General features: G+C 50.7%; 1 protein-coding gene across 3 annotated transcripts in view; it reads right to left on the reverse strand.

Annotated features, from left to right (window-relative positions):
- Positions 1 to 14,965, reverse strand: part of ST8SIA5 (ST8 alpha-N-acetyl-neuraminide alpha-2,8-sialyltransferase 5) — a 56,037-nt gene that overhangs the window by 7,345 nt on the left and 33,727 nt on the right. For 2 of the 3 annotated variants that reach the window (XM_012642657.1, XM_012642656.1), the window contains 2 exons: positions 11,457 to 11,549; positions 650 to 736 (listed from right to left, as the gene is read on the reverse strand). In XM_012642657.1, coding sequence (XP_012498111.1) covers positions 650 to 736; positions 11,457 to 11,549 — 180 coding nt within the window. The remainder of the gene's footprint in view (positions 1 to 649; positions 737 to 11,456; positions 11,550 to 14,965) is intronic. The other variant, XM_012642659.1, reaches the window with a different exon arrangement.

Here is a 14,965-nt window from a genome sequence, read left to right on the forward strand (position 1 = left end):
GCTTGAGCCTAGGAGTTTGAGGCTGCAGTGAGCTACAATGACACCACTGCACTCTACCCAGGATGACAGAGTAAGACTCTGTCTAAAAAAAAAAAAAAATTTTTGGACACCTGCTACCTGTTTTGTTAGCTCCCACGGGAGAACTTTAAGATAGAGCTCTGGCCTCTCTGGGAATTTATAATCTGTTAATTTTGGTTAGTTATAGAGCGGTTATAAAATAATCTACAGCAGGGCTCACACATCTGGTGTCAGATGGCAGAACCCAAGTGCTGGGTGAGAGCAGCTGCTCTCACCCAGGGGAGGTGGGGACGATGAGGCCACAGAGGACATGTCCTATGCCTTCACACAGGCCTGCCCTGCCATCAGCCACAGTTAACCTCAGCTGTGTACTGGAGATGACACTACTGGCCTCACAGGGCTGCCACAAGCACTGAGTGAGAGAACGTGGAGGACAGCACCTGGCAAGGTGCCCGCTTGGCCTGCGCCCTGAGCCAGACCCTCCCCGCCGCCCAGATTCCTCAGCCCAATCCAGGCCCGCTCTGGGGAACATGCCCGCCGAGAGCTGGGCCTTGCAGGATGACAGAGACCAGAAGAGGTGGCCGTGAGGAGAGCCACACGAGGAGAAGGGAGGAAGACGAATCATGTATACTTGAATTGGTTGGCCTCGGAGATGTTCATCGCCCATTTGCACATCTGGAGGCTCTTCCACCTGTCGAACAGCTCCGACTGCTTCACCCTTGGGAGGAGGGGACAGAAGAGTACGTCAGGGGGCCGGGCAGGACAAAGCGTGATCACTCCCAGAAACACTCCCTTCCTGCTCTCCTATGGCCAAGTCCTGGGCGGGCCCTTGCCATTAACTATATTTTCGTATTTTCTGTATTCTTGATGCTCTGCACCGGGAGCCTTGCTAATTCCTGGAGATACAAACACCTCTCTTGCAAGCGTGCCTTTCATGCACAAACCAACCCGCCCGGAGCCCACACCCTCAGCCACCTCCGTCGTCGGCAGGACGCCAGTCCCTGTGCTTCAGACCCTGCTGAAATTATTCAAACTAGACAACCCTAAACCTGTCTACCCCGCTTACCCCCCCCCGCCAACCCTCCCAAACAAACCCCAACGAAGCCCCCGCCCAACACCCCCCCCAACTCCGCCCCCCGGCCCAACCCAGGCCGCCCCCCCCCGCCCCCCAAAACCGGCCCCCCGGCCCAAGCAAACCGGTCCACCCCTGCCTGTCTTACCACACCTGACGAAAACAAATCCCAGGAACATTTGGGATCATTCTTCCTCACGCGCCCACCCCCAAAGGCCTGCACGGTTCTCTCAGGCACATCTGTCCATGAAGGGAGTAAGACACCTTCCCAAGCCGAGTGTCACACACCCACACTGTGCTCGACACACAACAAGGCTCATGACCGCACCACGCCCTTCTCTTTCTCCCTTCTCCAGGGCAGATTCCAATTTCCAAATGACAGCCAGGAAGAGATGAGCAACCTGAGACGTGCCCCTTTTCCCTGAGAGACCCTCTGCCAGGCTTTACGCCAGTCGGCTTTTAGGCATCTCGGCATCGTGATGCTCTAGAGCGCCGTCAGGAAAGGGCACGTCTAACTCACGTAGGGCTCTCCCTCGGATGGACACCCGCAAAAAGATTTAGTTTTCACTTTCCAAATTTACATCGACATATTTATAATGAAGCACAATTGTAATTGTCTCGATGCTGTATCCCCAGCTTCTAGAACACTGCCTAGCAAATAAAGATACTCAATAAATATTTATAGAATGTATGAACCAAACCGAAGATACAAATTCCCATGAACACTAACTGACCAATAGGAGATCCTTTTTTTTTTTTTTTTTTTTGGCTTCTGGTGTTTCAGGTAAGCCTCATCACTCTCCTCTCTGCCTCCTCTGTCATCTCGGGGCATTCTTCCTGTGTGTCTGTGTCTCTCCCGATAGGAGCTCGTTACACACCTTAACCCCGAATAGTCACTCCTCTCCCTCCTCATCGGTTTCTCTCCTCTTTTCAGCAGTGCCTGACCTCATGGCCACGCCACAGTCCCAAGGCTCTCTGCTACAGACCTGCTTTAGTGTCAATGTTACCCCTCCCCTTGAAGCATCCTTGGTCACTTCTTCCCCATTTTAGTCAAGAGCTTTTTCCTTGGGTCCTACCCAATTCCTTCCTGCCTTCACTTACGCTTGGTTTTGAGGGCGATTCTCCTGTTGTGCAGAAATGCCCAGAATTCTCTAGGACCTCAGTCTCTGGGGGTCCCTGTGAGGCCCTGGGCTGGTGGGAGTTGTGAATCTAGAAACATCTAGGGGGCTCCCCAAGAAAGGCTAGCACCCCCTGCTCGTTAGGGGAAGGATCACAAGACATACCACGCAATCTAGCCCCTCCTGGAGAGCACTAGATCTTCTGCAAAGAATCTGTGCGCTTCTGAGCAGTCGCAGAAGGAGGTGGCTTTCCATTAGGGCTGGGCTGGGTGCATGCAGCCCCTGAGCTCTGCTCCCCTGGGCTCTCACACACACACCCTTTCATTCTGGTCAAACCACCTCAAGGAGACCAGCAGGCTCCATCGGACCAGTGGCCTGGGACCAACAATGATCCAGTAGCTGCCCACATCATGAGCTATTAGAAGTACCAAGTCCTGCCACGGTCCCGGGACCCAGGCTCCACCCTCCAAGGACAGCCTAAATGACAAGGAAAACTCAGATCCTGGACCATCGGAATGCCATATATCCCCATGGACCACTTTTTTAAAGAGCATGGGAAACACAGGTAGCTAAGCACCTGAGGCCCAGCTCTGTTACTTCCAGCCCGCGTCACCACGGACAAGTCATTTCTGAGCCTTAGTCTCCTTATCTGTAAGGTGGAGCTTTAATTTTTACTGTTGTCACTCAGTTGGCACTTTTCTACATGTCCCCGTGTGGGTAGCCCTTTGGGGGGTGCAGGGAGCAGCAAATGATAAAGAGTAAAATCTGTATGATTTTATCTGTGTTTCCCAAAGTGTGTCCCATGGAACTCTGGCTCAATACAATATGAGCCACGTGAAACTGCTACAAAATGGCACTTGCATATGGTTGAACCTATTGTTTTAAAAGGGGGGACCTATGGTCATATATATTTGAGGAAAGCTGAGTTAAATAAATTTAAATGCTTTTCTTTACTACAAGACTTCTCAGATCCTTTACTGTGTTCCTGTATATTGTGAATTTCCAAGGAAGAGGGATCATCTAAATCATTTCCCAGAGGTATTGGACCATGGGATCCTTTTTCCACCGAGCAGTTCATAAGACTGGAATTCCACAGAAACACCAGGAAATGCAGACAGATCCTATGTTCCTTAAAAGCAAGACTATGACTTCCCTCTCTTGATCATCACAGTCCCCAAGCCAGGGCCAGGCATTCTGTAGCTGTTCAGGGTCACCCGGCTGTGGACCACTAAGAAGCTGGCTGGTCTTGAGCACTGGAGCAGAGAGGAGCCCCTGAAAAGATGCTCTTCTGGTGTGATCATGAACCCAGAAGTAAGCAGCCCCCAGGAGCTGAGTGCTACCAGGAAACTACTATCCCGGTGGCTCTTACCCTGGAGTCCACTGAGGGGCTTAACGGAGCCCATAAACCCACTGAGTTATAGGCCAAAACCCAATGTGCATATCTTGGGGAGCATCTGAAGCTTCCCAACGGGGTCCATGATTGCAAAAAAAGCATTTAACCCACTTAACTGTGGTTAAAAACAAAAAATAAAACAAAACAAAAAATAGGTTCGTTCTGCAGAGGTGTGCCCCTGTGTTTAATTGGAGGTAGTAACAGTTGTCCCCAAACAGAGCAGGCCTCGCCTACAGAAAGAATACACAGCTGGTGGGGGAGGGGTGATTGCAGGAAATGCTAGACGGGATAGTAAGTACATGGACTTTGGAACCAGGGGGACTTGGGTCTAAGACTCAGTTCAGACACCTCCTAACTATGGGACCTCAGGCAGGTTATTTAACCTCTCCGAGCCTCAGTTTTCTCATCTATAAAATAGGCATAATAGTCTCTTGCCCTCCCAGACTTGCTAAAATTATTAAATAAGATGAGGCAATAAAAGACTAGACACACAGAAAGTGTCCAATAGGTGTAAGTCATTATTATTGTTAAACATGCTTAGCTCTCTGTGCTTTCTACTTTTGTAAAACCCATAACCAGCTGTCACTCCTCATCTTTCCCCCTAGGCAGTACATACATGGGGCAGGGGATCATGCCTGAGTTCACCACGGTAAGTCCAGGGCTCAGGCACACAGCAGATGCATGGTAAATACCAATAAATTAATGAATGAATTGATATATCCGAGTTCAAATCAAATCTCTATTTATGAATGCCTTCACATGGCAGGAACTGGAAATATATTAATAGTAGTGAACAAAACGACCTCCTGCTTGCATGGAGCTGACATACCAGCAGGGGAGACACATGGGAAACAAACATGTGATGCCTTGTCAGGAAGTGGTAAGTGCTACGAAGGACAATGAAGGTAAAGGGGTGGGGGAGTGACTGGGGAAGCGTGATCAGGGAAGGCCTTCCTGAGGAGGAGAACCTTGCACAGAGACCCGAAATGATGCAGGAGTGAGCCGTGCAAATATCTGGGGAAAGCGTATTCCAAGCAGAGAGAAGAGTGAGTGCAAAGGCCCTGGGACAGGAACCTGCTTGGCAGCTTTAAAGACCTGAAAGGCAAGCCCTCATTTCAACTATCCCAAATCTTCCCTCTCAGAAGCTCGCAGGGTACTGGGGAGAGGGGCCATCACACAGCATCATCCTGGCTCACCCTCTGCTCCCCAGCCCCCTCCCCACTCCCTGCAGGCCACTGGCCCCTGAAGGAGCTCCCTACTCGGTCACTGCCTCAAACGCCTCCTGGAAACACTGCCCTGGCAACACTCCAGGAAGGGTCCCAAGCTCGACTGGTACCAGTGTCTGGGCCCTATTCTCTGTGCCTTCAGTGCCCTCGTCAAATCCTGGACCAAAGTCAGGGCCTGGACACCCAGCCTGGACTCCTGGCTCCATCTGCAACTTGCAGTGTGACCTCGGGCAAGTCATCCAATCTCTCCGAGACTCAGCTACTTTATCTGTAAGATGGATACAGCAGGAGCTGCCCTGCTGACCTCAGAGGTTGTCAGAAAGATCAAATGGAATAATGTGTGCAAAAATATTCCATAAATTGCTTTACAAATGCAGAGAACCCTTGCAGATGAAGGGTTGACCCCAGGCACTTCTCTCCCCAGGCACACATTACATTCCAGAAGAAGAATAAAAAAGGTACAATCCTACCAGATAAACAGAAGGACAGGGGCAGGAGGGCGCCTCCGTGGAGGAGAGATGCCAACAAGTGTATGGAAGGAGGAAGGGGTGACACAAGGACAGGATGGCATAGTCCAGAGGACCTAGAGCCGATCTGGGTGGAAAATTCTAAGAGGTGGGTGGAGGGGGGGTGCGGCCCCAAGAGTGAGAGCCAGTCGTCAGTCCGTAGGCAGAACCATCGAGCCCACACTCCACCCCCCCCTGTAGCAGCCAAACATCGCATGTCCAGCAGAGGAGGAGGAGGATGGAATCAGACTGTCAGTTCCTCTCTGAAAAATGTGTCACTCCCAGTTAAAAGATCTGGCCAATCTAGCAGCAAAAAGGCCAGCAGCATTTTGAAAAACTTCAGACACAGAGCTCTTACCGGTTTTTGACTGTTTAAAGTTTAAATGTGAATAGATAACTGAGGATCTCCTGGTCAACCTGAAGGTGACAGACCAAGATAAACCAACAGACAGAGCGATCACCAAAAAAAAAAAAACTATTGGAGGAACAAAAGAGAACTTAAAAATATCCTACTTAGTTTCTCCAGAAATATTCAAGAAGACATCACATCCTTAAAAACAAGAATAGACTTCTCTGAGGACAAAGAAAGAGCTCTTGGCAGGGACGGGTTTCATCAGAAGAGCTAGAAGATGAAGTCAAGGGATTTTCCTAGAATGTAGAGTCAATGAGCAAAGAGAGAGAAAAGATAAAATTTAAAAACATGACCGCTAAAGGTATAGTCCGGAAGACCTAGTACATGACTCTTAGATGTACTAGAAAGAGGAAGGAGAGGATAATGGAAAGGAGGACGTGTAAAGAGATCCAAGAGAAAGTCCGAGAGTCTGGACAGGCCCAGATGAAGAGGCTCCACTGGATGAGTCTGTCCCGAGGATCACCACTGCGACATCTCGGAACCGTCATGATCTCAAGATTGCAGAGGAAAAGAAAAACAGATATCTCCAAAGGAACAACCATTCTCCTACTCTTTGTGTAGTCCTGGTCGCTAGAAGGTGGCGGAGAAGGTCTCACACATCCTGAGGGAAATGGTTTCCATCTAAAATACCAACCCACCAAGCCAACAACCCAACAACCCCCTAGACCAACAATCAAGTCATAGGGAAGAATCCAGTCACGGAGACACAGGATCCCAAACCTTACCTCTCAGCCACCACTTCTTGGGAATTTCCTTGAGCATGAGTGGACATGATAGGAAGGTGTAAGAAAGATCCCAAGAAAGAAGCTACGGGATCTAAGCAAAGGTGAATCCAGCCTAAGAAGGCAGAGAGGGGACGGCTGGGACAACAGCCACATGACCCACCAGGAGATCTGCCGAGCTGCAGCGAGAGCATGAAAGGGAAGCCCTAAAGGGAAGGCATGATTGACACAGAGGCAGAAAAAAATGGGGCAGGAGAGAGAGGAAGAGTACAAAGGGACAAAGATGGCTAGGAGCTCCAGAAAAAAGGGAAGAAAAGGCACAAGAAAGGAGCGTGAGCCCCGGTGCCTCCCTGGCCTTCAGTAAACAATGTCCACATTGTCCCAGGAATGGAAAACACTATTTGCTGATCTTCACATTTTAGAGTCCATCTCTAGAGAAAGCCCCAAGACAGGTTTGCCATGGTTACAGATAGAATGTAAATGTTATCAGCCTTGACATTTTAAAAGTAAACTCGTGGATGACCAAAGCCACAGGCTGGAGGGCGTAATTTTAACAGCCTCGTCTTACATAGTGTGGGGTCAAGAGATACTCTCTATATTTGGTAGAACAAGAAATAGATTACTCAGGTCATCTGCAGTTAGGAGAACTAAAAACAGCAATATCCCTCATCTGGGGAAACGTGGGGAGGGGGCTGGGCACAGCGCAAGGGAGGGAGTCCTCACCCACCCAGGCAGGACGTGGTAAACCTGGGGAAAGTGTAAGTCAGGAACCAGCAGCAGGCGCGTCTCGTGGACGTAATTACCAGAAGGAGCAGCAGGAAATCGACAGGAGTTGGGCTGGGGTGAGGTGGGGCGTGGGGACTGTGGCTTTTTATTAGTACAAGCTTTTGTGATCTACTTGATTTTTCCTGTGCAAGAGATGGTGATCACAATGAGATGAGAGCAGCAATCATCTCATTACCCTTTTTCCCGCTTTTCCTCCACAGCCTCCTGTTTGCACCCTCACCCGCTCCCTCCATCCACTCATTCATTTACCAAGTGTGTCCTGAGCCCGCACAGGGTCAGACTCAGACACACCTGAGCCCTGGGTCCGGCCCTGAAGGAGCCCCTGACTGGCAAAGGACACAGGATTATGAACACTGCAGTGGCACAAGGGGCCTCCCAACCCGGGCAGCGGCGTCTGCCCAGCTGGCCCCAGCTCTGCCCCCGCCCTGGGCCTCAGTACCGGGCTCAGCACAGAGCCCCAGCCCCAGAGAGATGGGGAAGGGGCAGTGGGAGAGGCCGGTGGGGGGTTCTCGGGCCCGACCCCCAAGTGGGTGTGAGCACAGGCAGAAACCAAAGCTTCCTATTTAAAAATAAAGAGGCTCAGGAATGACTAAAAGCAAGTGTCAATACTTTCAACAAGAATTAGTGCCAATGCGTTTTCATGGCAAACCATCACGGAGTAATTCCTCACGTATCTGACATTGTCAGGGAGCGAGGCATTTTCCATGTGGGAATTTTCCGGCTGACTGATTTTTACCATTGATTTCAGCAGTTTTGGGTCACAGTCGTTCCCAGATGAATCACACACCTCCCTGTCTGCTCAGACAGAACACCAGCTGACATCTGTGTGCCTGAAGGGACGGAGGTTCATTCGTCCAGCCCCCCATTCATAGATGGGGGTTTAACCTTTTCCTGGGAACTCCGGGTCGCACCCACCATGAGTCTTGCTCATGACGCTGGGCTGGAGCACAGTGAAGCCTCCAGGTCCCCAGATGGTGTCAGAACCACTCAGATCAGAGCCAGCCTCTGGGGCTCTCTGATTTCAGTCCTGGAGGACACAATGACCCTCAGTGTGTCCTCAGGAAAGGAGCACAGAGCTTGCTGTCCCCAGATGTCGCCAGGCTCATAGGCTGATGCCCGATGAGCAGCCCAGCTTCTCCTCTCCCCTTGGGTCCCCAGTGCTTGGGGACCACAGTGTGGACAACAGGACAACTAGAAGAGACAGGGAAGCAAGGCCCTGCAGGATGGCTGCTCAGCCCAGGAGCCCAGCCCTCAGGCACAGAGCAGGTGCCCACAGCAGAGATGAGAACTAAATCCAAACACGGAGAGGCCCAACACCCCATGACAAGGGACAAGGGGTGGGCACAGAGCATGGGGAAATAGGAGGCTGCCCATCAGAGCTCCCTGCAACAAGCCCAGGGAATGTCTAATCTGGCCCTAAGAGGAAGCTGTGATAGGGACTGTCATGGGCTGGACTGTGTCCCCCCAGTATTCACATGTTGAGGGCCTAACCCCCAGCACCGCAGAATGTGTCTATCTGGAGATAGCGTTAAAATGAGGTCATTAGGGTGGGCCCTAATCCAGTCTGACTGGTTTCCTTACGAGGACCCAGACCAGACACAGAATGAAGGGCAACCACATGAGGACACAGCAAGAAAGTGACCACGTACAAACCAAGGGCAGAGGACTCAAAAGAAGCTAGCCCTGCCCACGTCTTGATCTCGGACCTGTAGCCTTCAGAATTGTGGAAAAATGAAGTTCTGTTGTTTAATCCTCCCAGTCTGTGGCACCTTGTTACGGCTGCCCTAGCAAACTGATACACAGACTAACACCAACACATAGAAAATATATGGGTAGAGGGACGGGAGGTGACATGGAAGAAGGACCTATTCATGGGGTTTCTTAGATCTTCTTGTCCGGACTTTGAAATAACCACAAAGAGACTGTGTCTGTTTTATAATTTTTAAACCTGGCCAGATGTGGTGGTTCACGCCTGTAATCCCAGCACTTTGGGAGGCTGAGGCAGGAGGATCGCTTCCCTTCAACCAGAGAGCTCTGGATTTGCACAAACATGTAAGGGTCTGAAATCTTTGGATTCAGAGAAAAGATCCAGGATCTCTGCCACGAGCTTGTGAATTCGGCTCCTGACCACCATCCTTGCCACTAAATCACAACTCCTCAGTGGAGTGTTTCAAAATACCAATCAGCTCATGTGCCCCAGACCCTACTTAAAACCGCTCCCATGGCTCCCATTGCCCCTGGGATAAAGAGAAATCCAAGCTTGGGTCTGCACCCCGAGGCCCCGCACCGTCTGGCCCTGCCTGACCCTCTGGCAACACAGCTTGCAGCTTCCGCATCTCCCTCTCACGCAGGCACGCAAGCCGGTGACCCTGCAGAGCCTGCGACGCAGCGGGCTCGCTCCTGGCACAGGGCCTCAGTACACACTGTTCCCTCCACCTGGAGTCCTCCTGGCCTAGTTAACTCCTGTCACCCTTCAGCCTGGAGCTCCAGCGTCCCTTCCTCGGGGAAGCCTTGCCTGCCCACCCTCTGCCCACCGCAGCCTGAGTCCAGCTCCCTGTCACTGCCTTGGCTCCTCGGGGTAACTGGTTATTAACGTCTGTCCCCCTCACAGGCTGTGAGCTCCAGGAGAGCTCCACGAGGGCAGGCACACGACGACGTGTGCTCAGCCAGGGCTGGGAGGAGCCGATGGGAGGTGAGCTGCCTCAGGTGTTCCTCTCTGGGGAGGATGCAGAGACCATTGCTCAGTGCAGGATTTGTAAACTACGTAGCTAATCCCAGCAGCACATCGGTCTCATCCTTGGAGCTCTCCAGCAGCTGCTAAGCTATGGAGTCTGCGCATGACAGCCCAGAAAAGCCGCTGCTAGCTCCAAAAAGGAACGGAAGTGGTGGGAAGGAAAGGGAGAGACAGGCCCTGACATTTACTGAGCACCTATTACGTGCGCTACTACACATGCAGACTACTGGGCCATCTACTTTCACATGTGTTATTTCAGATCGTCTAGAACAACTCTTAAAAGGTAGGTAACAGCGTCCCCATTTTTATAGGTAAAGAGAGGCTCAGAGAGGTTCCGTAATTTACGTAAAGATTCAGCACTGGCAAGGCCGAGGCAGCTTTGGATCTCAGGTCTGCCCACCCCAAGGCCCGCGCCCTTCCCAGGGCTTGAATCATGTCAGAAGGCCAAAGGAGCAGGGGCCGAGGTCCCCGGGGTTATGTCACGGGCCTGTGAGTCCATATAAGCATCCGACATTGCCTGCCTCTGAACGCTATATTTTTTCCACATCCAGATATAACTGTTTCCAAATAAATATAGATCCTGTCATGACTAACACAGTATAAATTCCTCTAAATGGGTTTGCTGAATTCACGGCAGTTCTATGAGGGACAGAAAACCTGGGTGGGCACATGCCCACTAAAATGCTCGGCATCTAATGTGCTTTTCCTCCCGCAGGTTGTAACAGAGCCACAGTGACATATTGTTGAGTGGGGAGGGGGAGCTCTTTTACCATTTGTGCAAAAAAAAATTAAAGAAGCTCCATACGCAGATGCTTGTTCTTGCACAGACTCTCTCTGGAAGGAGGCGCAGCACGCATGGCTGCCTCTGGGGAGCAAAACCGTGCCAGGGGACTCTTCACCAAATAACCATCTGGACCACTTGAATTTTGCCTCATTTAAATAATCAAAAAAAAATCAAATTTTTAACGAAATTAAAATTTTAAAAGGCGATAGATAGCAAGTTCTCTCACTTTCTCTGATCACGGAGCGCAGAGCATCTCTCCTCCTCCTCCCCTCTCCTTTGCAGCGCTTGAAACCAAACCTGCTTCTGAATCTCCCTGTTTGCTGAGTACTTTAAGGCTATGGTGCAAAGTACTGAATTTCAGGTAAGACATTCCTGTGCCCGCTTCGATTTCTGCACAAGAGGAGCCCGGTGATGATAATCAAGAAGACTGGTAATTGAGCCGGGGACTTGAACACCCGAGTCACCGGCGGTGACCTTGCAAACTTGGCCTTCTGTCATAAAACAGGCATAATCGTCACTGTGCTCCAGGCCTCCAGGGCTTTCCAAATGCCAGTGGCCCCGGTAAGGAGACCTACTTTCTGCTCTATGGGGATCTACTGCGTGGTTCCTGTTTCCTCCCGCCCTGCCCGCCCCCACCCCACCCCTTCGTGCACCGTGCGCCCATCGCCCAGCGCGCCACACTCACATGGACAGCACCTTCACTTCCAGGATTTCGTGCCTCAGCTCCAGGCATCTTGTGGAGTTGTATTCAAAAGGCCCCTCGTAAAAGTCAAAGTACCTGGGAACCAACGGCGACAGAGGTTACACAGACAAGCAAGCCAGGTCTGGAGGCCTGCAGAGGCTCTTATTTGGGGGCGGGTGTCTGTTCCCATCAAATAAATAATGCAAACCAGCCCCACCCCAATAGATGACCAGTGGGGGCTCCAGAAAGACCACGGGGCCCTCTGGTTGCATGGCTGGATGGTCAGTTACTCTCAGCACCCCAGCTCTGGGAGTGCTCCTCTCTAGCGAGGGTGCAGAGACCACTGCTCAGGACAGGGGCCACGAACAATGCAGCGTGTATGGGAGCATGAGATTCAGAAGCAGATTTGGTTTCAAGTGCTGCAAAGGAGAGGGGAGGAGGAGGGATGCTCTGCGCTCTGTGATCAGAGAAAGTGAGAGACCTGAGTTGTGCGGGTGACAGCACTGGGAGTCCAGCAGTGAGCCTTCAGGCCCCCAGCCAGGCCTGCCCTTTCCTGCTTTCCCCGTCTCTTGGGAAAACATCCTGAGATTTCTGCTGTTTTTTCTACTTTACAAAGCATTTCTATTTGCATTGGTTCACTTGATCCTCGTGCTCACACTGAGACTGACCTTTCTTTCTCCCCATTTGACAGCTGAGAAAACTGAGGCTGCCCAGACAGGGCTCCAAGCCACAGTGTCAGTGCAGAGCAGGATGGGGGCTTGGTCTAGGCCCAGCTGAGGAAGAGCCCGAGCCCTCTCCAGCGCCAGCTGGCTCCAGGCATGCCACAGCCACCTCAGGGGCCCTCTGCCAGCTTCATGCAGAACACCGACACCAATTTCAGCCCATACTTACTGAGCCCTTACCACAGACCAAGTGCCAGGCCAGGCATTTGACGTGGGTGGATGCATCCACTTTTAATCTTTCTAACTAGCCTATGAGAAAAGTGACCATCACAAGCATCCTGAACAGGCTCTGGGAGTTAACTAACTTGCCCAGAGCCCCACAGCTGGAAGGTGGCAGAGCCGGGACAGGAGCCTCTGTGCTGACTGAAGGCTGCTTCTGCTGCCACCTGGCTATGAGGACAGCTGATGTCCCCTGAAAAGGGCCCTCTGGCCTCCCGGGGCAGAGGCCAGGTGAGCCCTCTCCTCATGGCCTCTCTCCTCCTGGTGGCCAGAGGCTGGGAGGGATGGAGCTGGGAGGGTTGGATCCCAGGACAGCCTCGACACCACAAATCAAGGAGCTTGCAGGGCCAGAACCCTGTAAATGTGGGGACAGTGGCCTCGCAACAGGCAGCCTGTGAGAATCAGAAGCGAGGGTACCCTAGGGCTGCTGCTGGGCTCTGCGAGCCAGGACCAGGCATCCTTCGAGTCATTCCCAGAACCCCCCCAACACCAGGCAGCAGGCATTTCACATGCACCGTACACACCAAAATCATGTGTGCAAACTTATGTACATATCGCTTTAGAAATCCTGAAACATTTTACCCAATCTATTGGCTTCTTTTTAAAATATTTGTATTTTTATTATTGCTATTATTAGTGTATTTTCATTATCACTTGATCATTAAAAATAATGTATTTTTAAATATAATTTCATATTTAATACTTTTTAAATTATATTTATATTTGTCCTCAATAATTTCAATGTAATTCAATACTTAATTTTTAAGTAGTATAATTACATATTTAAATAATTTTAAAATATTAAAACATCTTACACAACAAAGTGGCCCCTATTTACAAAAAAAATTGGTTCCTGTTCTCATGTCATGAAAGAATTTAAGCAGAGTTAACAAGAACGAGGTATGGAATATTCCCAAAATATCAAAGTCACCTTTTTCTCTCTGTTTCCCTTGCGTTTTGGGATTCTTTTCTCTGTCTTTCTCACCTGGAAAATCAAATTGATCCTTCCACCCAGCTCAAGGGCCCACGCTTCCAGAAAGCCTTCTCTGACCCCTACCCTGGGCACCCTCTGCATGCTGCGTCTTAATTAGAGTCAATGACATTGTATTATAATAGTCTGTTCATATTATCTGTGTCCCCTTCCAAACTGCAAGCATCCCAAACACAGGGACTATGTCTTTATCATCCTTATATCTTCCACACTATAGAGTCAGGAAAGCTAAAAATGACATTTCCAGACTCCTTTGCAGCTAGGGTTCTAGCTAGGTTAGAACAGTTCGGTTCAGTCAATCGAAAGCACGAGACTGTCAGAGCTGCTACAGGAGAAGAATGGCAAGGCTCAAGGCACAGTTCGCCAGTGCAGAATGTGGCAGAGGGGGCATGGCTCTCGGAAACTGCAGGAGTGGCAGCACCGTCCTGATTGTATCAGAGGCAGCAGCTTTCGCGGCGGCACCATTTCACGGCAGACTGGGGAGGCACTCCTGGAAGCCCAGCCATTGCTTCGGCTTTCCCAAAGCAGCTAGCCATTCCCTTTGTAAATCCCTTTCTGCTGTAACTAGCTAATACGGATTCTGTTATCTCCAACTACGAACAAGGGGTCAGCCTAGGGCCACGAGGTAAGTCCATGACCTTGGCTCTAACTCACGTAGTTTTCCAGTCGCACAGCTGTAAGTGAGATCCAGTGTCTTATCACAAAAATCATCGTTTGCAACCAGAGACGGTGTCACCAAGCCCTTTGGAATCCACTGGGTCAGGTGAAGCCATGACCCCAGGCCACTGCTAAGAAAAACTCCAGATTCAAGTGAGACAGATGATCATTAGAAGAGACTTATCCTAGAGTCCTCAGGGAGGTGGAGACTTGCAGATGCATCTCGGATACGGCTCTAAACCAGCTGTGTGACCTTGGGCAAATCACTTCTCTCTGGGTCTCATTTTTCTCCTCCTTAAAAGAATCCATTTGAACTAGGGCAGCATCTTCCCTTTGATCAGCCAACGCTTCCATTCCCTCCACAAAGCCGCCTCTGCCTTGCCTCGCCTCCTCCTTGGTCCCCCCTCTCCCGAGGTCCCAACATCACTCATCTACCGAGCTAGGCAGTGTAATAATTCCAATGGTCTTGTGTGCTGTGCGTGCAGTGGCTTTTGGGTAGAGAGGCTTTCAGAACTGGGTTCACATCCCTCCGCCCCTCACTAGCCATTGCTACGGTCTGAATGTTTGTGTGCCCCTAAAATTCATATGTTGAAATCCTAACCCCTAAGGCGATGGTATGGGAAGTGGGGCCTTTGGGAGGTGATGGGGACAGAGCCCTCATGAATGGGATCAGTGCCCTTATAAAAGGCCTGAGAGAGACCCCTCGCCACCTGCACTATGTAAAGATACAGCAAGAAGGTGATGTCTATAAACCAGGAAGCGGGTCCTCACCTGAAACTTAAACTGCCTTGATCTTGGACTTCTGAGCCTCCAGAACTGTGAGAAATAAATTTCTGTTTAAAAGCCACCTGGTCTATGGTATTCTGTTACAGCAGCCTGAGCAGACTAGGACAGCCACTTTAGCCCTGTCGCTTCTCTGAGCC

The sequence above is a fragment of the Propithecus coquereli genome, unplaced genomic scaffold (assembly GCF_000956105.1).
Source record: "Propithecus coquereli isolate 6110/MARCELLA unplaced genomic scaffold, Pcoq_1.0 Scaffold181, whole genome shotgun sequence".
Classification (NCBI taxonomy): domain Eukaryota; kingdom Metazoa; phylum Chordata; class Mammalia; order Primates; family Indriidae; genus Propithecus; species Propithecus coquereli.